Raw genomic sequence first — 24,905 nt, forward strand, 5'->3', positions numbered from 1 at the left:
TCTCATTGGTGCGGCTCAGGCAAGTTCTCCACTTGAAGGGCTTTCCAGCATCTCTCTCATCTATAGAGGTAGTTGCCATGCATCCTATGGTCACTGCCACCTCTTGCACACAGAATGCATACGTAGCTACCACCGACATCTCTCGGGAGCCCATATACTCTGGTGTGTCTTCAGGATAAGTAACTTACCTTGTTTTATTTTCTCCACCATGTTGTAAGTGTCCATAAAGGCTGAGGCTGACAAGCTTGCCTGTCATCATCTACAGTTCCTACATTAACTACAGACATCCCACACACATGAAGAGTAAGTAGACCCTACTGACCTCCAAGAAACTCTTCTCTAAGGCCGCACGGATATTGGTCTCTATGCTGGTGCGTTTCTTTCTCCTACGATTCAAGCCCTCAACTCCTTGCCCTGAGGAATTCAGGGCACTTGGGCTGGAGACGGCTGAATCAGATGAGAGGTTCTCTGTAAGAACGAAGAAAACAGAAATAAAATTTCAGATGTGAGACATATGTGCATGACACATATATTACCCCAACAACAAAACTGACAAAATATTTTAAGCTACATCCTAGCATAAGAGATTTTCACATAACCTACATTAAAATACTACCAGGGATGTACTTCCCATATTGGCATTCTCTGGCCCAGGATGGTTGGCTATAGTGCCACCACTACTTTCTGATGCTCTTTCTGAGAATGAAGACATTTACTATTCCTATGTTTTGACTCAGATCTATCAATTCTTGTTCTTATGTTTTATGTTTTTAATAAAACCTGGGATAAAAGGAAGAAAGCTTTTTGGAAATCGTTGAATGTTTAATATTTATCTTATAAATGACCTCTCATTTTATTAGTATGACATGGGGGAAAAAAAGAAAAGAAAAAGCCTACTGTATATTCCTTAGTTAAAATAATGTTGTCATTTAATAGTGAAATGACCCAGGTGTGTCACACACATCTCGGAACTTCTTTCTACTACATGTAGAACAAGACAGAGCAGACTAGCAGCTCTCACCTGTTACACTCAGAAGGACTACAATGGTTCACTCAAGGCTACCGAGTGTCCAAAGCTGTGTTTCATACTTCTCTTTTCCAAAGGCCTAATTTTTGGTCATATCTACAAAGAGAACCACAATCTAGGGCATCTATGTGGTTCCCTTTATTTCTCATAGTCTATCATTCTATGGTTCAAAATCTAAATATTCCAAAAGGAAGTCTTGGCACAAAATAGGTAAGACTAGAAGCCCAAATTTTTGTATGAAATATGTGACTGGTTTTAATAACAAAAGCAGAAATATTACCAGGAACAAGTTCTATGATAATTCACCAAGGAAGAAGCAACGAATCTGCTGGAGTTTATCTAACTACACAGCCTTCTTATCCTCTTCCTCAAATTTGAGTGCACGTCCCAATCCTGGCTCAAACACAACAGATATTTGAAAGCTGAAAATTACTGATTATTCATACTGTCATTATTAGAATATTTAAATGAATTGACATAGCCATAGTTTATGGGCCTCCCAGGACTAACAAGCTTCGAGAATTCTGTAGGAGCTCTAGTTCACACAACTATCCCCTGCAAAATTCCAATGAAAAATGAAGAAATATTTTAGATATTCACTTACCTGCATCGTTTAACCACTTCTCTAAAAGTGGCTTTAACTTGCACATGTTCTTAAAGCTGAGGTTCAAGGCTTCAAAGCGAGAGATGGTAGTTTGGCTGAAGTCATTTCCATATAGTTTACCCATAGCGAGCCCAACATCACCCTGGCACAATGCAGAGCAGCAAAGGGGAGAGAAGAAGAGAGGTTCATCTCATTAATATTCACAGCCTCCAAATCTGGAGGGCTGCTCCAGTAACTGCTCTAGACAAAGAACCAAAAGTTATTCTCTTTACTGGGTCCCTCACAAGCTCCACCCCCAGCTGAGCACAGTATTGCAAGGGAGGACTCTACAGGGCTTTGATCATGTCAGTGCTCACCTCTGCCCCATAGACTCTCTATTTTGAATGTCTTCTAATCAAGATGATAATAATAATAATAATCAAGATACCAAAACTTCCGTAAGTTTCCAAAGACAGGGTGATATTCTTAACTGATCCAACCAAGTGATATAAATAATCTTTAAAAATCAATTCACCTGTATCACCTACTGCCTAGATAACCCTAGGGATTTCTGAGATAATCAAGCTTTCTATAACACACTTCAAAAACTAGAAATGATCCCTCGTTCTTTTTATTTTTTTCTTATAAACTATTTTTGGAAGCTCTGGGGGGAAAAAAAAATCAATTTTCACCCTTAGTTTGGATTTCAAAGTTGGTTACAAAAACAGGTATTCTAAAAGATCACTTTTGTAACCACGGTAGAAATAGAAATTCACAGTAGAGAAGTCTGACCCACTTAGTCAAACCTTGGTGGGCACTAGAAACCTGATGGCTGTACAGAACAATGATCCCTGAATGTATTATAGAATGTGTCTTTCACCAGGCACCTGGAACCTTTGAAATGTGCATGTGCCTTTCCTCCAGCTGGATTTCCCTTGTTCAAGCTGTAAAAGGCCAGGTGTTAACAGGCAGAAGCTCATGGAGTTTAAATGAGGTATCCACTCATTTCAATTAGTTCTGTGACAAGGCCCAAATGCAAGAGAGCTAATTCTCCCAAGAGGCAGCCTACTCCCAGCTACCCTGGCCACACTGGTGCTGAACTGGACTGTCCTACCTTCTGACCCACTCCCTTATCTTCAGGATATCATACTGTTATTAGCACCTGCATCAGGTAGTAGTTAAGGAAAGAACTTTTTTTTTTTTTTAAAACACCATTTTCTCACAGGTGAAGAACTTAAAGTTTGAGGACAAACGTGGATAAAATGAGGCAAAGAGAATACTTGAACTTCAAGTGATCTACAGCCCAGGACTCCCATATGAAAAACAAGCCATACACATGAAAATTAATTAACATCAAATTAACTAAAACTGCAGTTCTTCAGAACATCCCCTTCTGTCAGTGCTGGGCAGACGCGCTGGTTACAACTACAGTGGACTGCTCATCAACTTCCTCCCAATTAGACGAGAGGGAGTGAACCAGGACAGGTGAGCAGGCTGCACAGAGGGGGCGCTGCTCTGCCAGGGGTATTTCCGGAGCCTTCTGTGGGTCAGGCACTGATTGTAGGCCCATGTGCTACATATTCATGCCCTGGCCACTCTATCTGTTTAGCTTACCGCTTTCAAAAAAACTGGGGCAACTTAAACTTGCAATTTTTTGAGTATGAAAAAGTGAGTAGCAGTTAGATGACAATAAATGTTTTCTGAAGTATCATGGGAAAATTCACTAAGAATTTTTTTTTACAAATACCTGTAATATTTAATCATGAAAGTAATAATCTTGACAATTAAGCAAAAACAAACAAACAAAAAACTATTCAAGAAAATCATATCAGCCAGGTACAGTGGTGCATGCCTGTAATCTCAGCAACTCAAGAGGCTGAGGCAGGAAGAATCTCGAGCTCAAAGCCAGCCTCAGCAACTTAGTGAGGCCCAAAGCAACTCAACAAGACCCTGTCTCTAAATAAAATATTTTAAAATGGGGATGTGGCTCAGTGGTTAAGCATCCCTGGGTTCAATCCCTGGTACAAAAATAAATAAATAAATCACATAACAAGAAGTGTAAAAAACATTACTTTCAGATGGTGACTGGTAAAAGTATATCATCAACCAGAACCATGTCAATAAATGACAAAGTCACTTAACTGAGATTTGCAATATAACTTTATGTTACTTTTAAATTGTTTGATGGAATAAAAAGCAATGTGTTCTTCAGTTAACATACCAATTTTCATTATTTTGCTAAATGCTTGGATAAGTGATCTTGTAACTCTTGGATTCTTCCCCACAAAAGTCAAACATTTCAAACAGTTGATTCATACACAAACTGAACTATATTATATCCCCTTAATATTTTTAAGAAGAGCAAGAGGAATAAAGAAACAAAGATTAGGACTGGCAATATTGAAGGTACTGCATTTGGTAAATGTGTTATATCTTATAACATGCTTTCCAGTAATGTAATGACACCTGTAGCAATTCTTTAATAAGTACTTAGGTAATTAGAACATAATTACATAATAAGGTATATTTACTCAGAGAACAGGGATTTGTTTAAATAAATACCTTGAATGTTTAACTTTCCTTCTGTGTAAGTACATAAACATAATAATTGGATACAATCCTGCCTTTGCACAACTGCATTAAAGGTGACTAACTTAGAAGCAAAGGTTGGTTGGTAAGCTGACATTCTCATCCTGCAGCAGTGCTGTGTGTTTTTATTACCTAGTAAAGGTCTGCAAACTCCTGTGACTGCTATGTCCAAGTTATTTTGAAAAATAAGGAGTGGTCATGCCAAAACATAGGATGGAACCATAAAGCAGAACACAGGACCACAGGGGAACTCCTTCACATGGTGAGGGAGGGAGACACACACACACACACACACACACACACACACACGCAATGTATTGGGTCATATGCTACAGAAAGGTGAACCACTGTTTGGTTTTAAAAGTTAAAATTTCAAAATGCCTTGGCATATCACTTAAGCAAAAATCTCCCAGGAAACCCATGAGTATGCTGTGCTAATGTCTTAAATTGGGCACACTGCTAAACATGCTAATACCCATTTCAGCTTATAAACTTACCCTTTCAATCCAGTTTTATCTTGAGCTTTATTTTTTAAAACAAGTCAGATCATTCAGGCGCTTCAAAAGCATAAAATGTTTCTGGATTGTAATTTATTTCTTTATAACTGAACTCCTCAAAAATGTAACAAAATTTCATCTTTAAAAAATCACTTTGTGGGGCTGAGGTTGTAGCTTCAGTGGTAGAGCGCTTGCCTAGCATGTGTGAGGTACTGGGTTCGATTCTCAGCACCACATATAAATAAGTAAAATAAAGGCCCATTGACAACTATAAAAAAAATTTTTTTTTAATCATTTTGTGTTTCTAATATGTAGTTTCTTTGAACAAAAACAAATTCCCAAATAAATATGATACAAATCCATTTCTAAAAACATAAGCAGAGATGTCATCCTGATTTTTGATCTAACAGAGCAGGTGGTGCATTATATACTTTCAACACAAAATAATTTGGATAGGATATAAATATTGGCCCAAATTCCAAATAGTAACTATATTCTCTGGAAACAAAATTTTAGGATTTTTCCGGACTCCATAAAAACACCCAACCCAACCCAATCCATACTTCACCTTTTGTTCTTCCACCTAATAACCTTTCCCATTTTACATCAAGGTCCCTCAACTGAACTCTTCGGGCTTTGATAAAGGCAGGCCTCAGGGCAGCGTGCAGAGTGAAACTGGAGCATGCCCAGATGGCTGCTCCCACCACTGCCTGCTCTTTCCCTTGAAGAGTCCTCTGCTAATTAGCATTAAAAACTAATTTGGATTTTGATTAATTCGTATTTTTCATTTTCAATAGATTATTATTTGATTAACTGGTTTTAGCATAGGCTTGGAGTGTGTGTGTGTGTGTGTGTGTGTGTGTCTACCACCACCCTTTTCTCCAAAAAAGTCTTTTTCTTTTCTTTAACTGGGAACAGAACCCAGGGGTACTTTACCATGGAGCCACATCCACTGTTCTTTAGCGTTTTTTACTTTGAGGCAGAGTCTTACTAAGGTCCTTGCTAAATTGCTGAGGCTAGCCTTGAATTTGTAATCCTCCTGCACCTACCTCCCAAGTCACTGGGAAAAAAGTTATTTTTTAATAAGCCTTTCAAACACATCCCATTTCAGCTACTATAAAAGACTGTAATTTTTACTCTTAGATAATGCAGCAGTAAGATCACAACCAGATGTCCTTCAAATAAAAACCTTCAGTACAGTTATATCATCCTCCAATAAAATCTTTCAAACTCTCACAATTTACTATATATAATTATTATTTCAGAGGCCCATGTTGTGGGATAAATCTTGGACATTTTATCCTAATATTAAATCACAAATGTATGATGATAACTTGTAACTTGAATATATAAAATGTAAATCCTAAGTGACGACAAAAATCTACAGCTCAAATCAAAACCTCACGTGGCTGAGGGACACCCTGCTCCCAGAAGCCCCTCCGACATGCAGCAGGAGGCTGTCTGAGGGGCTCCTCCTACCTGAGTGAAGCCGAGTTTGATCCGCCTCTGTTTGAAGGTCTTGGCAAACTGCTCGAGCTCCTCCAGGTCGCTGGGCTCCTCCAAGCTGGGAGTGTCGATGCGCTTTGGTGTGGTCTGGCTCTGTGGAAGGGTCTGGATTGGGGTTGCTGCTATTGTGCGTGTGGGGGTTGCTGGCTGTTGTGAAGGGACAAAGTGACAAACAAGCAAAAGGAGTTCAGGTTAACAACTGTGATGAGCTGCAACCGAACACACTAAGGCAAGAGTCGTTATTTGTGGAGAACCGAGGACCACGTAGCACTACAAAGGGTACACACGGCACCCGTTTCACCGCGGACGATCGAGCCTGGGCTCAAGCACAGGGCAGTCACAGTGAAGGGTCAGTGAGCAGGTCTACGAGGAAACCTGGACACACAAAGACCAATGTTGGAGCACATGTGCCTTATGTCTTTTAACAAACAGCTCTTCAAAGAATGTGTCTCATGAACAGCCACACAAATGGCAAAACAGCAGGGGACAATACATGACTTCTTACATCTCTAAATATGACACAGTGTTATAAAATTATAAGACTATTAAGACTATTTTAAGGGAGAAAAACAAGTCTCCTGTACTTGTTTTTGTATGTTATTTTTTAAAGTAACTTGTTGTATAAGTTATTTTTTAAAATAACTTATAATAACAGGCATCATTATGGGATATTTATTAAGTTTTTACCCACAGACCTACTTTTCTAACCCTACCTGTAATTATGATTATGTGATAACATGATTTTATATTACACTTTCTCATGTAATATTATGTTTTAACTTTTTTCTATGGTGCTTTAGTCTTCAACATTATCCTTTTCAAAGAATGAATGAGGCAGTATTATAATTTATTTAACTGTTTCTTAATTATTGGACCATTTTACATGTCTTTCATTCACTAACAGAAAATACCACAATGAAAAAGTTTGTACCTATAGTGATTTATTTGTAAGCAGTTCTTCAAGATAAATTCACAAGGAATTTTTCTGGCAATGAATAAATAATTTCATGGCTTCTGATACACATATTGTAGGTTTCAGAGAACACATGGAGCATCACTTCTGCTGTAACTTGTATTTCTTAACTACTCAAGGTGGAAAACGCCCATGCTAATTATTATCTGCATTTTCTTGGATGTGAACTGGATTTATACCCTTAATCCACTTATATATTAATGACATCCTCATTCTTGTTCTTAAAGGTATTTGTCAGACATTACCAAACGTGACAGAGCATGCCTGTGTGTATCATATTAATGCTAGTAATTTTCCCAATCTGCTTTTTTTTTCCTTTTAACTTCTATGCATGTAAACTTCAAATTTTTCATTTGGAAGATGTCTCCCTGTAGAAGTCTCTTCTGTACAGAGCTTCACTTATTTTGAACACTGAATAGAGAAGTTTCCCTCTGATAATCTGCTACCTTCTTTTTATTTTGTTTAATTACTTACATCCATCTAAAGTTTAGTCCGGGACATAAGAGTATTGTCTATCACCCCCTTTCTCTCTCTCTGTGCTGGGGACTCAGTGCAGAGCCTAGTGCATGCTAAGAATGTGCTCTATCACTGAGCTACCCCTAGTCCCTAGTCTGTCTGTCTGTTTTTTTTTTTGGTACCTGGGATTGAATCCAGGGGAGCTTAACCACTAAGCCATATCTGCAGCCCCTTTTTAACTTTTATTTTTATTGTGTATTTTGAGACATGGCTCATTAGGAGGTTAAATTGCTGAGGCTGGCTTTGAACTCATGATCCTCCTTTCCAGCCACAGTCTTCTGAGTTGCTGGGATTATAGGATATACCACTGCCTGGCTGGCTTTCTTTAATTAAAAAAGGAAAATATTAAATTTTCTTATTACAAACACCAGGCTAGTGTTCTCTGAGTAGGACTGAGTAAGATTCTCTAGAACTCTTTTGTGAGTATTCACTAATGGGAGGCACTGCCTGATTTTGTATCCCGATTGCTCAGCTGATCTTTCCTGTGAACAGTAGCCCAGGTGAAGGATTACAGCATAGGACTGCAGATAAAGGCTATGGAGTTCCCTTTTTGAAATTCAGATGAGTCATACACCCCTGACCTTAATTTCATTAGTCAAGGCTCTCTCCAAGGAACTGACTAGGGCAGAAAACTACAATAGGCACCACACAATGATTAGGTAAGTTCATTTCCCATTCTGCTTCAATGAAGACAACAGAGTTCATCTTCATGACATGCTGACACTGAGTGATTTCCAACCTGACAGCTGAACACAGCACCAACCATGCTAGAGTTCCACACAGCCTCACATTTCCCACAACGAAACTGGCTGACAGGTGGAGGCAAGTCTCACACATCTCCAGGATATAAGCAACCTCTTTCTCAAAGAGTACAGAACCGAAAAATAGCCTGGAAGGATATCTTCTGGTGGGGTTACAGATAAGATACCCAACTCTAGGAAGCTCAGGCTGGACTAGGTCAGATCTAAACTGGCAGACTAGAGTTCAATGAGCAGGAGCCAGGATGTAGCCATCCACGACAGCTTATCACCCTGTGCAGACCACGCAGACCAGGAAGAAGTCTCCAGTAGTCAGCTTTCATGGAAATCCCAACCTTACTTTTATATCTGGCATATTCAAAGATTCACCACTTAAAAAGGATGTACTTTGTTCTGGCAAGTGAATACAGTTACATAAGTACTAACACAATGAAGACACTGAGTAAGTTCATGACCCCCCCGCAAGTTCCCTTGTGCCTTGGCAATTAAAAGCCATCATTAGCCTCCAGTCCCTGGCAACCACTAAAAGGATTTCTGTACCTGTGGTTTCATCTTTTCTAAAATGTCATTTAAGTGGAATCATATAGCATGCAGTCTTTTATGTTTGGCTTCTTTTACTTAGCGTAAGGTTTCTGAAATTCATACACAGTGTTGCATTATCAGAAGTACATTTGTTTTTACTGCTGAAATCTGTCACAGAGATGAGTCAAAGTTTATGTTATCTATTTACCAGCTGAGGGACATTTTGCATGTTTCCACTTTGGGTGACTATGAACAAATCTGCATGACCATTCGTGTACAGGTTTTTCATTTCTAACAGTCATGAGGTTTATATATATATATATATATGTGATAAAAAATATCACTTTTTAAGAAACTGCCAAACTGATTTACAAAGTGTGTGTACCACTTTGCAAAACCTTTAGCAATGCATGAAACATCGAGATGCTTTACATCTTTGTCAACATTTCAGCCTTAGCCTTCATAGCTGGGCATGACTCACATCTTAGTGAATGTGCAGGGAAACCTCATTTGCATTTTCCTGATGACTCAAGATTCTGGGCATCTTTTCATTGCTTGCTGGGCATTTGCACATCACCTTTGGTAAAACAGCTTCAAATCTTCTTGCCTCTCACTGGCTTAAATCCAGTTGTCTTATTATTGAATTGTGAAGAGTTCTTTACTGTGGATACAAATCTTTAACAGGTATGTTTTAAGAATATTTTCTCCCCATTGGTGGTTTTACTTCTTATCCTTAATCTTAAGTTTTTAATTTTTATGCAATCAGTTTTATTCTTTCATGGTTAATGCCTTGTGTCCTATTTCACAAAGTCATTGCCTTATCCAAGGGCATGAAAATCATTTCCTAAGTTTTCTTTTAGAAGTTTAGATCTATGACCCATTTCAAATTAATCTTTGCATATGGTATGAAATAAGGGTCTAGGTTCTTAAAAAAAAGTAAAGGTTTGTTTTGTTTTGTTTATGGATAACCAACTGTTTCAGCACCATTTGTTGAAAAGTTTTTCCTTTCCCCATTGAAATCCTTTGGCACCTTTAGAAAATCATTTGGCCATTTATGGGTAGGTCTACTGGACTCTTTATTCTGTGCTACTGAGCTACATTTTAATCTACATTGCAATATCACACTATCTTCATTACTGTAGCTTTATGTTAATTATTTGTGTATTACTGGGGATTAAACCCAGGGGCACTCTTACTATTAAGCTACACCCCCTACTCTTTTAATTTTTATTTTAAGACAGGGTCTTATTAAGTTGCTGAGCCTAGCCTTCAATTTGCATCCTCTTGCCTCAGCCTCCCAAGTAGCTGAAATTAAAAATGTGCACCATCACACCTGGCCTTTATGCTAATTCTTGACTAATAAAATTCTTCAATTTTTTTTTACTTTAAAAAATTGTTTGGCTGTTCCACGTCTTCTACAATTTCATATAAACTTTAGAAATAGCATACAAATTTCTACAAAAAGGCTGCTGGGTATGATTATCCGTTTGGGGAGAATCAACATTTGAACAACTTATATCTTCTGACTCATAGACGTTACTTCTCTCTGATCCGTAAGACTTTAATTTCACTCAGCAATATTTTGTAGTTCTCAATTCACAGGCCTTAAAAATATTTTGTTAAGTTTATCCCTAAGAGTGGTAAATACTTTTCTTAATTCCAATTTCCAAATGATCATTGTCAGTGTACAGAAATATAAATGCTTTTGTATATTGACTTTGCATGCTAGATACTTGCTAAAACTCATTTGTTTATTCTAGGAGTTAGTTTTGTTTTTTTATAATATAGATAGTCATGTTATCAATTAAAATAGTTTTACTTTTTCCTCTGTGAAGAAGTAAAACATATAGAAGAAGAACTATATGTCTTGTCTTTTTCTTATCTTACTGCACCGCTAGGATCATCAGTGTACTACAAATGGTGGCAACAGTGGTCACCCTTCCTTGTTCTGATCTTGGAAGGTGGTCAGACTTAAGTTATTAGCTATGGTGCAGGTGGGATTTTTGTTAGTTTGTTCTTTCTTTTTCTTAACCTGGCAAAGGGCAACCCTACGGCACTGTCCCCCCACCCCTGGCTCAGGTGCTTTTTAAAAGTTACCTTCTAGTCCTAACATGCAAAGGTTCTTACTATAAATGGATGTTGAACTCTGCCAAGTCTGGCAAAGTGCTAGTATTAAGTTTTAATTTCTATACTTTAGACAATGAATCAGACCTAGAAGGGGGATTTAGAGTAGGCCAGTTCAGTCACTTAATTTACAGGTGAGGAGACTGAGGTTCTGAGAGGTAAGAAGACATACATGTTCAAAGTGACTGCTAGGTTAGAAGAAGGCAGGTCTACACTTACACTTCTATATGCGTTCCAGAAGACCCGTGATTTTTGTATGGGCATATGGACTAGTAAAAATGAGCTAAAACAACATTTAAGCACTGAGATAAGAGGAAAATATAGAGTTTTGAACTCTGCAGTTTCTGAGAAAGGACTAAAGACAATGACAGATTTTAACTGAGGCATTAGGTTTCTAATTCAAGTGGTAGTATCTGCCAACGCTGTGTATGTGTGTGTGTGTGTGTGTGTGTGTGTGTGTACAACAGCCAGAATTCATCACTCATTATTCATTTATTGCTAACACAGTTATTCCTTATGACCTGTAAGAAAATAGGGACTCTTGGAAATTTTCAAAGACCCCATCAACTTGAAAGCACTGCTTCATCAAGCCAGATTTGAAGTTTTGGTTAGGTTTTAAAGACTGTTTGGATTATTAAGTTAAAAAACCATCCAGAAGTTTCTCAAAACGACATGTTAAAAAACGAAGAGCTGACCTGGGAGGCGAGGGTGACGCTGGGCTGCGGCTGCAGGAGGCTGGCTTGGCTGTGCTGAGGTAGCTGTGTGAGGAGGCTCTGCGCCTGCAGGAGACCTGCAAACACGGACATGTTACACGGGACACTGGCGACGACTGTCGACACACAGCGAGGGAGAGGACCAGGAGGTGGACTGAGAACTTAAACCAATCTCCTAATAGTCAAGCTCGCCTTGTCAGTCTAGAATTCAGCCTTGTTAAATGCAACCTGGGCAAGAGGAAATCAGCACAGATGTGCCTGTATCGTAACCAGAATAAGTTCTCTGATAAGCCGATTCTTTGTTTTAGCAAGGAATGGATGAAAACGTAATTATTCTAAATGGAAGCAGTAGGAAATTCTAAAAAGAGCTCCACCTCTTAATCCCGCATCTGCTGGACTCAGCCAGCATGAAAGAACATGGCTATCCTTTAAGTGGAAAAAGATACTGCTCTTAAGTTCTCTTCAGCAAACATTTGCCTCCTGGAGATGATAAGGTTGAGATGTGAACTCTTATCTGACAGACGGGTGTGATGGCATATACTCGCAGTCCCAGCTACTGGGGAGGCTGAAGCAGGATCTTGTGTGTACAGAGCTCAAGACAGACTGGGTAAAAGGAAAAAAACAAAACAAAACAAAACAAAAAAAAAAAAAAAACAAGCAATACCAGCAATACTACAGGATGACAACTGCATCCTGAGTAGAATGTGAGTCCTCGATGTGTCTGCAGTGATGCGTAGGGGAGCATGTGAGTATTGGGTCTGTTACTTTCACAACCTTGTCAAGAAAGAACCAACCCAAAAGATACTATGTCCATCTACAACTAAAAATATTTTAAAAAGAAAGAACCAACCCAGGATACTTGAATTCAAGGATCTGATATCAGTACATAGTTTAAAGTATAATAGTGTTGCTAAAATACTAATGTAGGATAGTTTGTGATAAGAGCAGTGGTAGAAATTTCCCAAAAGGGTATCAAAGGAAGTCATTTTAAAAAAAATATATGTGGTACTATTAGTTGGGGGTAACAGGAATCTTCCTAATAAGGATTTCCTAGGCTACTAAATTTGGATATACTGAATGTTGGAATATGCAGAACAACCAAGAGACTTAATTATGCCATAGACTTTATCATCTGTACCTAAACACTGCTTAAATTCAAGAAATTAAGACAGGTATTTATTTCACAATGTAGATCACAAATAAGATAAATATACTAAGTAGATTTGAATTTTCTAGGGAACACTGACTTTTGTTGAAGAAAGTATGATTAGATTACATAAAACTGAGTATATATTACCACAAACTTTTCTTAAAAGGCAGATTTAGAAAAAAAAAATTAGGGGAAACTGAAGTGCCTACCTTGCTTTCCCAAGTGTCCCCTGTGGCTCAATCCCTAGAGCAGAGGGGTGACCTTTCTGATTGCACTGTTCCCACCTGACACACTCCAACGACTTGCAGTCTAATCAGAACAGGATCTGTGCAAGCATGGGCCCCGGGTGCCCACCGATCCTGCCTCCTCTCACTGCCTCTCACTGGCCTCTCGCTGGCTGGGGTCAAGTGTGCTTCCCTCTAACGTACTTTGTACTTTCCTTTGCCGAGTATTCTTCACCCAGATCCTAGCTGTGGCAGGCTCCCCCTCACACGTAGTTCCCAACTCAGAGTACACTTCTCCAGAGAGGCCTTTTCAGACCACCTGCCCTTCTACAGGTTCACCTTCACCAGGTTCCTCTGATCTGCTGTCTCTTCCTGACACACACGGCTCTCCTGCCTGGAATTACAATCCCAACACGTACAGCACTGTATGACACGAAGCAGGTACTCAACAACAACAATTTTCCAGTACTGAGGACTGAACACACAGTGCTCTACCATGGAGTCACATCCTTAGCCTTTTAACTTTTTATTTTGTTTTGAAACAGGGTCTTGCTAAGTTGCCCAGGCTGCCCTCAAACTTGCCATCCTCCTGCCTTAGTCTCCCAAGTTGCTGAGAATTCAATTAATTGTTGAGCAAATTAAACATAATGTCACATTTTACTGTTTTAAGAAACCTGTACGGTACTCTAGAGAAAGAAAGAAAACTGCATTCAGTGACAATGATTAAAGAAAACCTGTTAAATAAGATTATTTTGAAAAGAATAAAGACACAAGAATATTTTTTTTAAAAATAGTGATGATAAATAAAACATAAGAAAGCATAAAGGTCAGAAATCAGGTCCTATCATTAAACTTAGGTACTTAAATATACAAGTGTCTTTAAAGTCTGGCAATGAATTTTGATTTTTGTTACTTGTTCACAAAAGAATGTATTTTCAAAATGATTCCTATTCAATCATTAACTACAACCCCAAATGATTCATTTTGGCTTATAGTAGCATATCCTATGAATAAATTCAAACCATAGACTCTTTTCCCCAAAATGAGCACAGATAAAAATGCTGTAGGGGCCCATAGAAGTTTACCTAAGGATCAACCCCTGCCACCTCCCTAAACCTCAGAGTCAAACAAATGAAACACAAACACTCAACAGTTTCCCAACAGGAACATTTCTTTGATGTTTTCAGAATAAATGGAGAGAGCAAAAGACGCAGTAGAAAGGTTAAGAGTTGAGATTTCCAAGATGCCTGGTGTGGTGGCTTGCACCTGTAATCCCAGTGACTTGGGAGGCTGAGGCAGTAAAGCCCCAAGTTTGAAGTCAGCCTCAGCAACTTAGTAAGGCATTGTCTCAAAATAAAAAATAAAAAGGCTTGGGGATATAGCTTGGTGGTCAAGCACCCCTGGGTTCAGTTCTTAGCACCAAAAAACAAACAGAAAATCCTCCAATAAAATGTAACTCAAGTGTGGAAATATATCAATAAGAATTGTCCTAAGAAAAAATAATAATAAAAATAATTCTGGAAAATGGCTTAGATTTCACTCCCTTGCTAGAAATTAAATCTTATACAGTTAGTTATATAATAGCAATATTGTCAAAAATATGAACTATATTTCAAAAGTTCTGGATTAATAAATGAAAGGAAAAAAAAACAGAAGAAATGGATATTGCAGGCTAATCTCATGCTGGAAAGATTTTTTATTAAAATTCCAACAAACTAAATCTACCCGGCTCAACACTAGCACTTAAAAGAAGAGCTGTTGAGATGTTTACTCTTTCCGGTGCTGTGGATTCTACTCCAGGGAAGTCTAAACCCTCCCTGTTCTGCTCCTTCGCGCTGCTGAGCAGTCTTGGGGATGACTAGGATGCAGCAGCGGCAGCGGCACACTCTGACCCAGGTTGCTTTCAAGTTGGTCTTCACTGTTCAAGGAGCACATTTCATTCTGTCATCAGCTACCGAATGAGATGACATGGCAGCACACACCAAGAGGGTTTCCACCTGTGAAGCTCCTTTAGAAACGCGCCTCCATGTACTTATTCACCAGCCCTCTGCAACCCTTGGGGAGCACATGGACAGTACCCTCACGTGCCTCTGGAGTCTCTGCTCTTCCCTACTGTGTTACAAGGATTTTCCTGACACAGGTCAAACATTTTATGTAACCAACCCACTTAAAGGGCAAGCTGAAAAGCAAACACATCAAACTCCAGAAAGGGGAGGGGACGTGCCCCAGGTCACTGGCTCTAGCGCCAATCAGCATTCCACTGTCTACACTACTTCCCACTCTTACTACGGTTGGGAGGGAAGAGGTTAAGAACACAGATACCTCTGCAAATACAAAATATGAAAATGAATACTCATTTGTTATTCCAACTATATTAATGTGAGCTTTATTCTTTTAAATAAGTAAAAGGTAGTCCCAGATGTAAGAGAGAGCAAAGATAGAGGTCTTGGCTTGGCAAAGAGTAATGGAAGACACTCTCATTCAATCCCAAGTCTTCGACATTTACATCTGTCTTGACCTTCCGAGGCTTTCTACTCCGGATTGTTCGTCCTTCCCTCTTGGAATTCCCTTCCATTGTGACTGCCACTCTTCACTAGTTCCGACCTCTGAAATCAAAGTCTCTTCTGATTCTATAATTGTTCCCACATCTAGAGTGTTGATTCACCAATGTTCTTCCATTACTACACATGCATTTTCTCTTTATAAGCCATCAATCCTCCAAGTTTCCAAAAACCCAACAACTACCACATGCTCTTCCCCATCTGTCTATCCACCAAATCTCCTTCTCTTTACCCTACACGTAGGTAAGCCCTCACTGGACCTCGCAGGACCATTGAAATGTTCTCCTAACCAGTATTACTCTGTTCTAATTTCCCCAAGTTTCAGCATGAGCTTTTTTGAATACAAAGTAGGACATGCCACCTTTTGCTTAAGCCTTCTATAGTTTTGTACAGCCTACGGAAGATTTTCTTTATTGGAAGGCAGTGGACCATTCACATTAGACTCCCCAAAGTGCTAGTTAAAATTCTGGGTGTCAGGCTCAGAAATCTACTTTTCTAATTCTTCAAGTGACTCACAAAAACATGGAACCCTGGGAAGGATTAAACAGTTAGATTTAAGGTCAAGCTCCTGGACACCATGTTAGCTTCTTTAATGATCAGGTTGGTACCTCTTAATTTTTCAGGCCTTAAACTTCATTATTATTCCCACATGCAACTTAATCTTGCATTTTAAGGCAAGATTAAGAACTTAATAGTTCTTGAACACAGTGTATAAATTTTCCCTCCATGTCTTTGAGCTTTGCAAATGCTGTTGTTCATTCTCTCTTTGTAATCCTGTGTACGCATTATCCCGTCTCTGAAGGCTGCTATGGGAACAAAGGAACAGGGGCCTCTGCTCAGTTCCCACAGCGTTCTGTGCACATAGGACTGTGCACACTCCATAACAGGTCTGTTTCTCTTCCACTAGATTGAGAGCTCTTTGAAAGTAAAAACTGACTTACCCTCTGATAATTCTGAACATATACTAAAATAGGTATTTACACAAAAAATGACTTTGGAATAAATGACCAAGAAGAAAAAAAGCAAAACCAAACCAAACCAAACACTCCAGGAATAATGAAGTATTGATACTTGATGAGCGCATACTATATATATGTATAGAAATATCACACTGTACCACATAAATACATATGATTATTTCATCATTACACATTGTATACTGTACCAGTTATCACACTGTACTCCATAAATATGTAAATTAAAATATTTTTAAAAATCAGTAGAGATGCACAAATGTTTCTTGGCTGAGCTCTCGATACCCTGATGCTTTCTACACTGATAACATGAACCAGTCCTCAGAAACATGACTGAACTTTATTATTGTTTGATATAGTACTTATACAACAGTATTTACTACATATATAGATATATTTTTAAATTTTAGTACTGAGCAGTGAACCCAGGGTCTTGTGCCTATTAGGCAAGTGCTTTACTGCTGAGCTACATCTCCAGTCTTTAAAAAAAGAAAAAATTATCTTGAGACAGGGTCTTGCTAAGTTGCCCAGGCTGGCCGCAAACTGCAGTGCTCCTGCCTCAGGTTCCAGCAGCTGGAACTGCAGGTGTGCACCACTGTGCCCTACTCAAAATTGTTCTTTTACAATTCACAAAATTGGTACAGTATCTAATACAGCACTCTCTCTGTCTTAAACTTTAAAGGAAACCAAGGGGCTATTAGAGGGATATACTTTCAAAGCTCAGTCTATAGACTGAACACAGTCCCATGATAAATTACAAAAGCAATTTATCCAATTTGTGTTCAGTACACTGAGTGGTTTCATTCAGACATCTGGCCAAAGTCTTGGTTCCTCTTAGTGATGAAACGTCCACAGGGAAGAGCACCCTTCAATAATGTGATGCATATGACAAAAAAAGTTTTCCTTAACATGCATATTCATAGTTTAAAATCCAGATTCATGAAAAGTACTGTCCTAATGGCCAGCTGTAGTGTGAAAATGCCAGTCAATGTGTGTGTCAGACTAAGTGGACAGCCTTGGTGTGCTACTGAGGCCTACAGAGGAGCTCACCCTGCTGGCCCTGGGGCGTCTGTGAGATGATGAACTGCGCTGGTTGCAAGTTGGTGGTCGGATGAACCAACACAAACTGTTGCAGGTTGAGATTCTGCTGTTGCAGCTGTTGCAGCTGTTGAAGATCCTGGAAAATCAGAATTAAGACACGGATTGGAAATTCTAAAATAAAGCTCTCTTAATCATAAGGTTCCCAGCTGATGACTTCTGACACATCCACATAAAGAAGAGTCAATATCCAGCACTCTTTCAGGTTCCAACAGTGTGTGCTAGGTGTGATTTGCACAGCATGTGAAGAAATCCAGGGCTCCTGCAAGACCTTACTATTTCTGTGGGTATACAGAGTCACCATCTGTGCTAAGCCTAATTTTCAGATTATTTAAAATCCTCTCTGCACAAATGGCTACAGTTCCATTTTTCAACATACAGAGGTCAAGAAGGATTTTAAAACTCCCATGTTGTGACAAAAGAGCTTTTAAACATTTGACTCATTTTTTTCTTGTTAAGTAAAAATTGAGTGTTATGCCTGAATTTCCATCAATAAACTAAGATCAATGATTCATGAAATTTGACACCTAAAGTTTATCCAACTCAACTGAAAAATCAGGTTTAAGTTACAAAAAAGAGAAAAACAGTTATCCCTACAAAACTCTGGTCCACAGCATAACGACAGCCTTGGTTGGTCCTAGCATCTTATGGTTATCAGGTTGCTTTCAGATACACGGCTTGGCGATGAAGAAAGTGGGCAAAAGTGAACCACTATCTTGATAAAGACTGCACATAAGAGTAATAAAGGTCAGAGTGACATCATTATTTAAACATCTAGTCAAACTCCTGCAACAACTTAAGTCCACTGTTGAGTCTTCCCTGGGGGATAAAGGCAATGGTCCAGAATTAAACTCACAGCTCTTCATATATTTTACTCACTGAAAGAAAATTCAACTTTTTCCTCTTTGTGAGACAAAGGATTTATTTTCCTCCTTGGTCCTACTCTCTATGCCTCTTAAATAATTCCTTTTATTATATCCCTAAAATGAGAAAACTGAAGCCAAACAACATGGTAATGTGGTTCTCCACAGTGCTCATGGCTCCAGAACAGAGAGATGCCTTGCTGTCTCTCATGCACGGTGGCCTGTTCACTGCCCGCACGTGAAGAACCATGTCTGCTGCGATTAGCTAATTAAGATAAACGCAGTAACCCCTGCCTCGGAAATTCACCAGCTGGGCATTCAAGATCATCGCTTATATAAACAGTCAGTTATTCCAATAATCAGCTCTGCGTTTGTAACCAGCTCAAATACGAAAACACATACATGGTTTCAAACTCAGTGGCGAGGAAGGACCTCTTAACTATCAGAAAGTTAAATGAACATTAACTAAGAGCCGCACCAGCTGCTCACTCACCTGCGCGATCTGGATAGGCTGAGACAGCGGAATCTGCGTCATGGGCGTGGCAGCAGAGGCGGAGATGGTGGCGCCAGCAGCACTGTGCTGCTGGCTGGCAGAGTGCTGCTGCACGGCGGCAGCCAGCAGCTGGGCCTGGGCCTGGGCCTGCTGCAGCAGCAGCTGCTGCTGGGCTGGTGTCAAGGTGAGCTGTGTGAACCAGAGCAGACGGCGCGGGCTGAAGAAGCTGGCCTCGTGCAAGCCAACTGCTCTGAAATAGGTGACTCAAGGGGCGTCTGGCTTAGCTACCCGACTCAGTCAGCATGGTAGCTAGAATGCTCATTCGTGATTAAACTATCATCACTAGCAGGACATTTGAATTAAAATGGTAGTCCTCACTCTGGACTTAATCATTCAAGCTTGTCCAGGGCCCCAGGGTTCAGGCAAGAAAGTAATTAACTAGTAAGCAAGAAAGAAAAAAAGAATTAATGCTGACAGGATATGAAAAGAAATTTACACCCAACAGAACAGCAAGTGATTAGTCAGATGAATGAGGAACAAGGATGCTGGATACTACCAGGAAAAGAACTGATAAGGCCCAGCTGCCTCCCTTTAGCACAAACCCCACCATATTCCAACATTCCCATTATGTCCTAAGATGCGATTAAAGACTATGAGGCCATTTGCTTCTCCCCAATCTCCCTACAAGCCCCTCCCTCACACGATATTTTCTGTGTTGAAAGCACTGAATCTCTGCAACTTTACATCCCCTTCCAACATATTATCTCTGTGAAATAGGTGGTGACAGTGACTCTCTTTACATGCAAATGAATCTTAATGCTCAGGTTTAATAGAAACTCCAGAAACAAGAACCTGGAATCCCAAGTGCCTCTTATTGTTGTAGACACCAGTCACCAAAAGGCCATACATGGTAAAATGGGAAATGTATTTAGAGCAGATTTACACTTGCTTTCATAATGCAACTTATTTAAAAAATAAGCTTAAATCCAAGTCACAAGTGTATAGAACCACCATTTTAGTAACATTTCTAATAAAAACAAAGGAATCATGTAGTATTCTGAAGTGCATTAATAGTCACTTAGAGGCACAACCCTCCTTCTAAAAGTGTCTATCACAATCTGTGCATTATAAACAAGAATCAAGCTGAGCATGGTGGTACAAGCCTGTAATCCGAGCAACTCCAGAGGCTGAGGCAGGAGAGTAACAAGTTTGAGGCCAGCCTGGGTAACTTAGCAAGGCCCTGTTACAAAATTAAGAAAAAAAAAAGGGGGGGGGGGGCAGGGTGGCTAGGGTGGGAGGGAAGGTCTAGGTGGAGTTCAGTGGCTCAATCCCCAATACAAAAAAAGAAAAATAAATAAAACAGAAAACCCCATACGAATCAAAAATGAAACTATTCAAACACTAAATACCCTTCAAGATAGGTGCATGCATATATTTATTTGGAGGGTTGATGTGATATGAATGATGTCTTAAAGCAAAGACAGTTAGAAATTTAATGTAGTCACATAGGCCATTTGTTATTAGTAAAAATAAACGATATTTATTGAATGCTATGTGCCAACAATGTCTTATGAGCTTTACCTATATTATCTCTAATCCTTCTAACAGTACTGAAATAGGTATTATGGACATCTCCATTTTACAGAAGGAAAACTGAGGTTCAGGGAAATGAAGTTAGTCAGCCCAGGCAGTATGCTGCTGCAGAGCCTGGTATGAGACCACGTATTTAGAACGTGACTCAGTCACCTAGGAGAAAATGTTTTCCTTTTGTTGGTACTAATCCACTCTTTAACTTCTATCCTGCAGCGATGTCATAATTCTCTACTGACAACTGCCATTTAGCCAATATAATAAATTGTCTCAACACAACTTCATCTCATGATGAAGTAACACCTGAAAAATAGATTTAGAAACTCCTCAGTTTATTCCAGAGAATCTGCAATTGTAACAAAAGAAATCCTGAAAACCTACGATAAAGGTGAGTCCTTTTTCAGAGCCGTCTGCAGCACAGGGAGTTCCTTAGACACAACAGTGCCATGTTCCTGCCCGCTCCAGTAAACAGCGCTAATCAGATGTCAGCCAACGGCACTTGGGACATGGGAAGTTTATTAAAATGTTCTTAGTGGAAACTTACCCCCGTTATCTGTCCTCCAGCGAGCATGAGTTGGGTCTGGGGGATGGCCGCCTGCACTGAAGGCTGGGGGGAAGGCTGGCTTGGCTGCTGAGAGTCCCCTGACTCTTCATTAGATTTAGACTGAAGTGGGAGGGATAGGAAAAGGAAGATTTCAAACAGCTGATTAAAAGAAATGTACTAGTAACTCCATATTTTAGGAATTACTTAAAATATGGGTTATTTGATCATGAATTTTCTAGTTTCTTTTTCTTTTTCATTAGCCTATACCTTCCTGGATTTGTGAATGTTTTTGTTTTTATTCTAGTGCCAGCAAAGTTGCAATTATAAATTTTATAAAGAAAAAAATTTAATCCACTTATCAACAGAAATTTTCACAATCTCAAGTCCTCAGTCTGTTTTCGTGTCAGGCCCCCCACGCCAACATCTTGACCTAGACTCGCCAGTCTGGAGCTTCTTCATAGGCCATCCTGGGGGCTCAATGTCTGACCCAGAGGGTCTCTCCTGTACTACTTTAAACGACCTGTAAATCCAGCAACTTCCTCAAGCTTGAGGGGAAATGCTGCAGTCAAGAAAGAGAACACACTCCTGAAAGGGGCACAGAGAGGAAATTTCATGGTGATTAAAACTAGTTATGCAGAGCATTAAAATTCTGCATAGATTTGCATATTTCCCACCACCTGTTTTGGGGACTGCGGCAAGGCTAATTAACATAAAAGCTCTGATTAATTCTGCCAGTCATTGAAAGATAATTACAGTGCAGGACTGTAAACATTCTGCACTGGAGATACAGCCTGTTTGCCAACATCTCTCTAAGGGATGAAAGTTTACCATAGCAACCAAGGCAATTTTCCACCTCTTCTCCCTCAAAAAGGAAGATTGCATTATCTCTTTTTCTTTTCTTTCCTTGTTTCCATGTGTTACAAGGCCCATATTCCACTGGGCTTCATGGAATGTTCAACCCAAGGTCTTTAGTCATTAGCAACACTGAAATCAATCTACCAGAATACTGTTTCTATCTCTTGACCGCTAGTTACCTAAACACAATAATGAAAAAAAGCAGCAGGGTGACTGGAACGTTATGGAGTGATGCATGACACTTGAATTCTGCACACTGCCATATACCACATGTTCACACAAGCAAAGTTGCAAGGTTTAAGTTTTGTTTTAAAATTTTGCCAATCTATCCACCAATGTCTGTAAGCAGGTTTAGTTACAATTCTTAGAATTCTTAGAACTCTGGCAATCTTATAAACGTCCACACTTAGATGAAGATAAGAAAAACTAGGCCCCATCAAGTGAAGTGACTTGCTAAAAGGTCACACAGTTCAAACCTAAGACCTCCACAATTCTTGGTCCAGGACTCTTTCCCCTGCACTATGTTTTTCTCAGACATGAAAAATGAAAATAAAAAGACCTTTGGAAACAAAAGGGCATTTAAGAGATTATATGGCTTAATGTTTGAATACGTATACAGTGTGTAACTCAGAAACATTTTATTGAACTTATATACAAAACTTTGAAGGTAGACTGTTCTTGGCTACCTTTGATTCATGTATAGTAGAATATAAAATTGATTTTCATTAATAGTAATAATTATCATTTGGACCTTTATGAGATTCAGTAATAAAAATATAGAAAAAACAATAAAATAGATAAATAATAAATAGTGATACTTGTTTCCTACTATAAAATTATTATGTACTCATTGTAGAAAATTCGGGAAAAAAATAAATGAAAAATTTGACCCATAATCCCATGTCCCAGCTTACCTGTACACTTAGAGACTGAGCAGCAGCCTGTAAACTTGTTCCGGCGAGTTGGACCTGAGTAAAGTAAAAAAGGGAGGTTCTAGTGCAACCCCGCAGACGTTCATCACTGGGGGTGTCGTCAACAAACACGGTGAGTCTGCGCTAGTACACATCTCTGAGTGAGGACCTAAGTACAAGACTTTCATCTCATTGTGTTAGAACTTCACAGATAAGCTCACAGTCCCCACCTCCACTGAAAGATGCTGCTGAATTTTCTGAAGCTGCTTTCACCCTAAATGAGCATCAAGGATTCACACCTGTACTGGGTGTGCCTGTTTAACATGTCTGTATTCACAGGATGCGTAGATCCAGAACACTTCATTCACCTTCCAGGTCATGTTGAAAACACAAAGGAATAAACTCCCTAACACATTAGTTCATCATTAGAAATGAGAGCCAAATATTTACTTCACAATATCCATGCATACAGAGCAAAACTTTCACATACACACACCTACACAGGTAAAACATTTAGAGTCATAAGTTAAAATTCCTAGCTAAAATACCCTGTCCTATAAACCACACATGAAAGTTAGTCGTAATATTTACATTTCACACCCTCAGAAAAGTTCAAATCATGGTTATGTTGAAAGATGGATACGCAGCAAATTAGACAACCATTGTTTGGCAACTGTAAAACTGATTCAGGCAGGAGTCATCAGTGGATGATCAGCTAAGGGCAAGACTTGAGGAGTAACAGGAAATGGACAAGGTCTCAACTATTTCTCCACAAGTGCTAATGACAAGGGCAGACTCCTACCTCCACAGGGGGGTCTGGCCGACAGTGACCAAGCAAGCAGAGTCGCCAGTGAGGACTCGTGCCTCCCGCTAGGATGCACTGTGAGGAGCAGGGAGTGCACGGCACTCAAAGCTGCTTGGCAGGGAGAGGAAGGGGCGCATGAGAAAGGTGCTCCCACTACACAAGACTTCTGGCAAGGGACCGTACACAGGAAGGGAAGAGAGCATCATGAATCATTCAGGCTCAAACTTGAGAGACTGGGAAGGGCAGTATCACCAACAGGGAAGACACGAATTCCACACTGGATAGACCACAGAGCAGTAAGATGTCCTGGGGTTACAGGCTGAGCTGTGGCTCAGCGGTGGAGCGCCTGCCTCCCGGTGTGAGGCACTGGGTTCCATCCTCAGCACCACATACAAATAAATAAAAAATAAATGGATAAAAAAGATGTCCTGGAGTTGAATTTAAATCTAAGCCTGGGTATGGAGCTCATGGAGTGAAGAACTAAAACTCACTGACCGCTGAGTCCTTTATTTGACATGAACAGTGCTGTTAGTATAGGAAATACTCCTGCAGGGGAAGCAAAAACAACTCCCCCTGCTGAGATGTATGGAGAATACATTTCAGAAGAGGCCAGTCTGGAAAGAGAATGTTCATGACATGTAGCCAAGAAGACAGCCCACCGGACAGAGGGAGAAGTTTCAGATACAGAGATTCAAAGGAGATCAAGTTTGGTTTTTTTTTTTTTTGGGGGGGGGGGTCTTGGGGGGGGGGGGTCGGGTACTGGGGATTGAACTCAGGCACTCAACCACTGAGTCACATGGCCAGCCCTATTTTTTTGTATTTTATTTAGAGACAGGCTCTCACTGAGTTGCCTAGCACCTTGCTGTTGCTGAGGCTGGCTTTCGACTCTTGATTCTCCTGCCTCAGCCTCCTGAGCTGCTGGGATTACAGGTGTGTGCACCTAGCAAAGAAGATCAAGTTTTATGTGATTTTATTTAAACCATGATGTGATGTTCCTGGGTTAACACTTGTTGAGAAACAGGGTATTTA

At 39.7% G+C, this 24,905-nt stretch overlaps 1 protein-coding gene across 3 annotated transcripts in view; it reads right to left on the reverse strand.

Annotated features, from left to right (window-relative positions):
- POU2F1 (POU class 2 homeobox 1) overlaps positions 1 to 24,905 on the reverse strand; it is a 177,320-nt gene that overhangs the window by 25,619 nt on the left and 126,796 nt on the right. For 2 of the 3 annotated variants that reach the window (XM_079107931.1, XM_079107932.1), the window contains exons 4-11: positions 23,075 to 23,128; positions 21,306 to 21,425; positions 19,172 to 19,360; positions 17,768 to 17,894; positions 11,791 to 11,885; positions 6,176 to 6,349; positions 1,632 to 1,773; positions 323 to 468 (exon numbers count right to left, since the gene is read on the reverse strand). In XM_079107931.1, coding sequence (XP_078964057.1) covers positions 323 to 468; positions 1,632 to 1,773; positions 6,176 to 6,349; positions 11,791 to 11,885; positions 17,768 to 17,894; positions 19,172 to 19,360; positions 21,306 to 21,425; positions 23,075 to 23,128 — 1,047 coding nt within the window. The remainder of the gene's footprint in view (positions 1 to 322; positions 469 to 1,631; positions 1,774 to 6,175; positions 6,350 to 11,790; positions 11,886 to 17,767; positions 17,895 to 19,171; positions 19,361 to 21,305; positions 21,426 to 23,074; positions 23,129 to 24,905) is intronic. The other variant, XM_079107930.1, reaches the window with a different exon arrangement.

Source organism: Sciurus vulgaris, assembly GCF_902686455.1.
Source record: "Sciurus vulgaris genome assembly, chromosome: 12".
In the NCBI taxonomy this organism is placed as follows: Eukaryota; Metazoa; Chordata; class Mammalia; order Rodentia; family Sciuridae; genus Sciurus; species Sciurus vulgaris.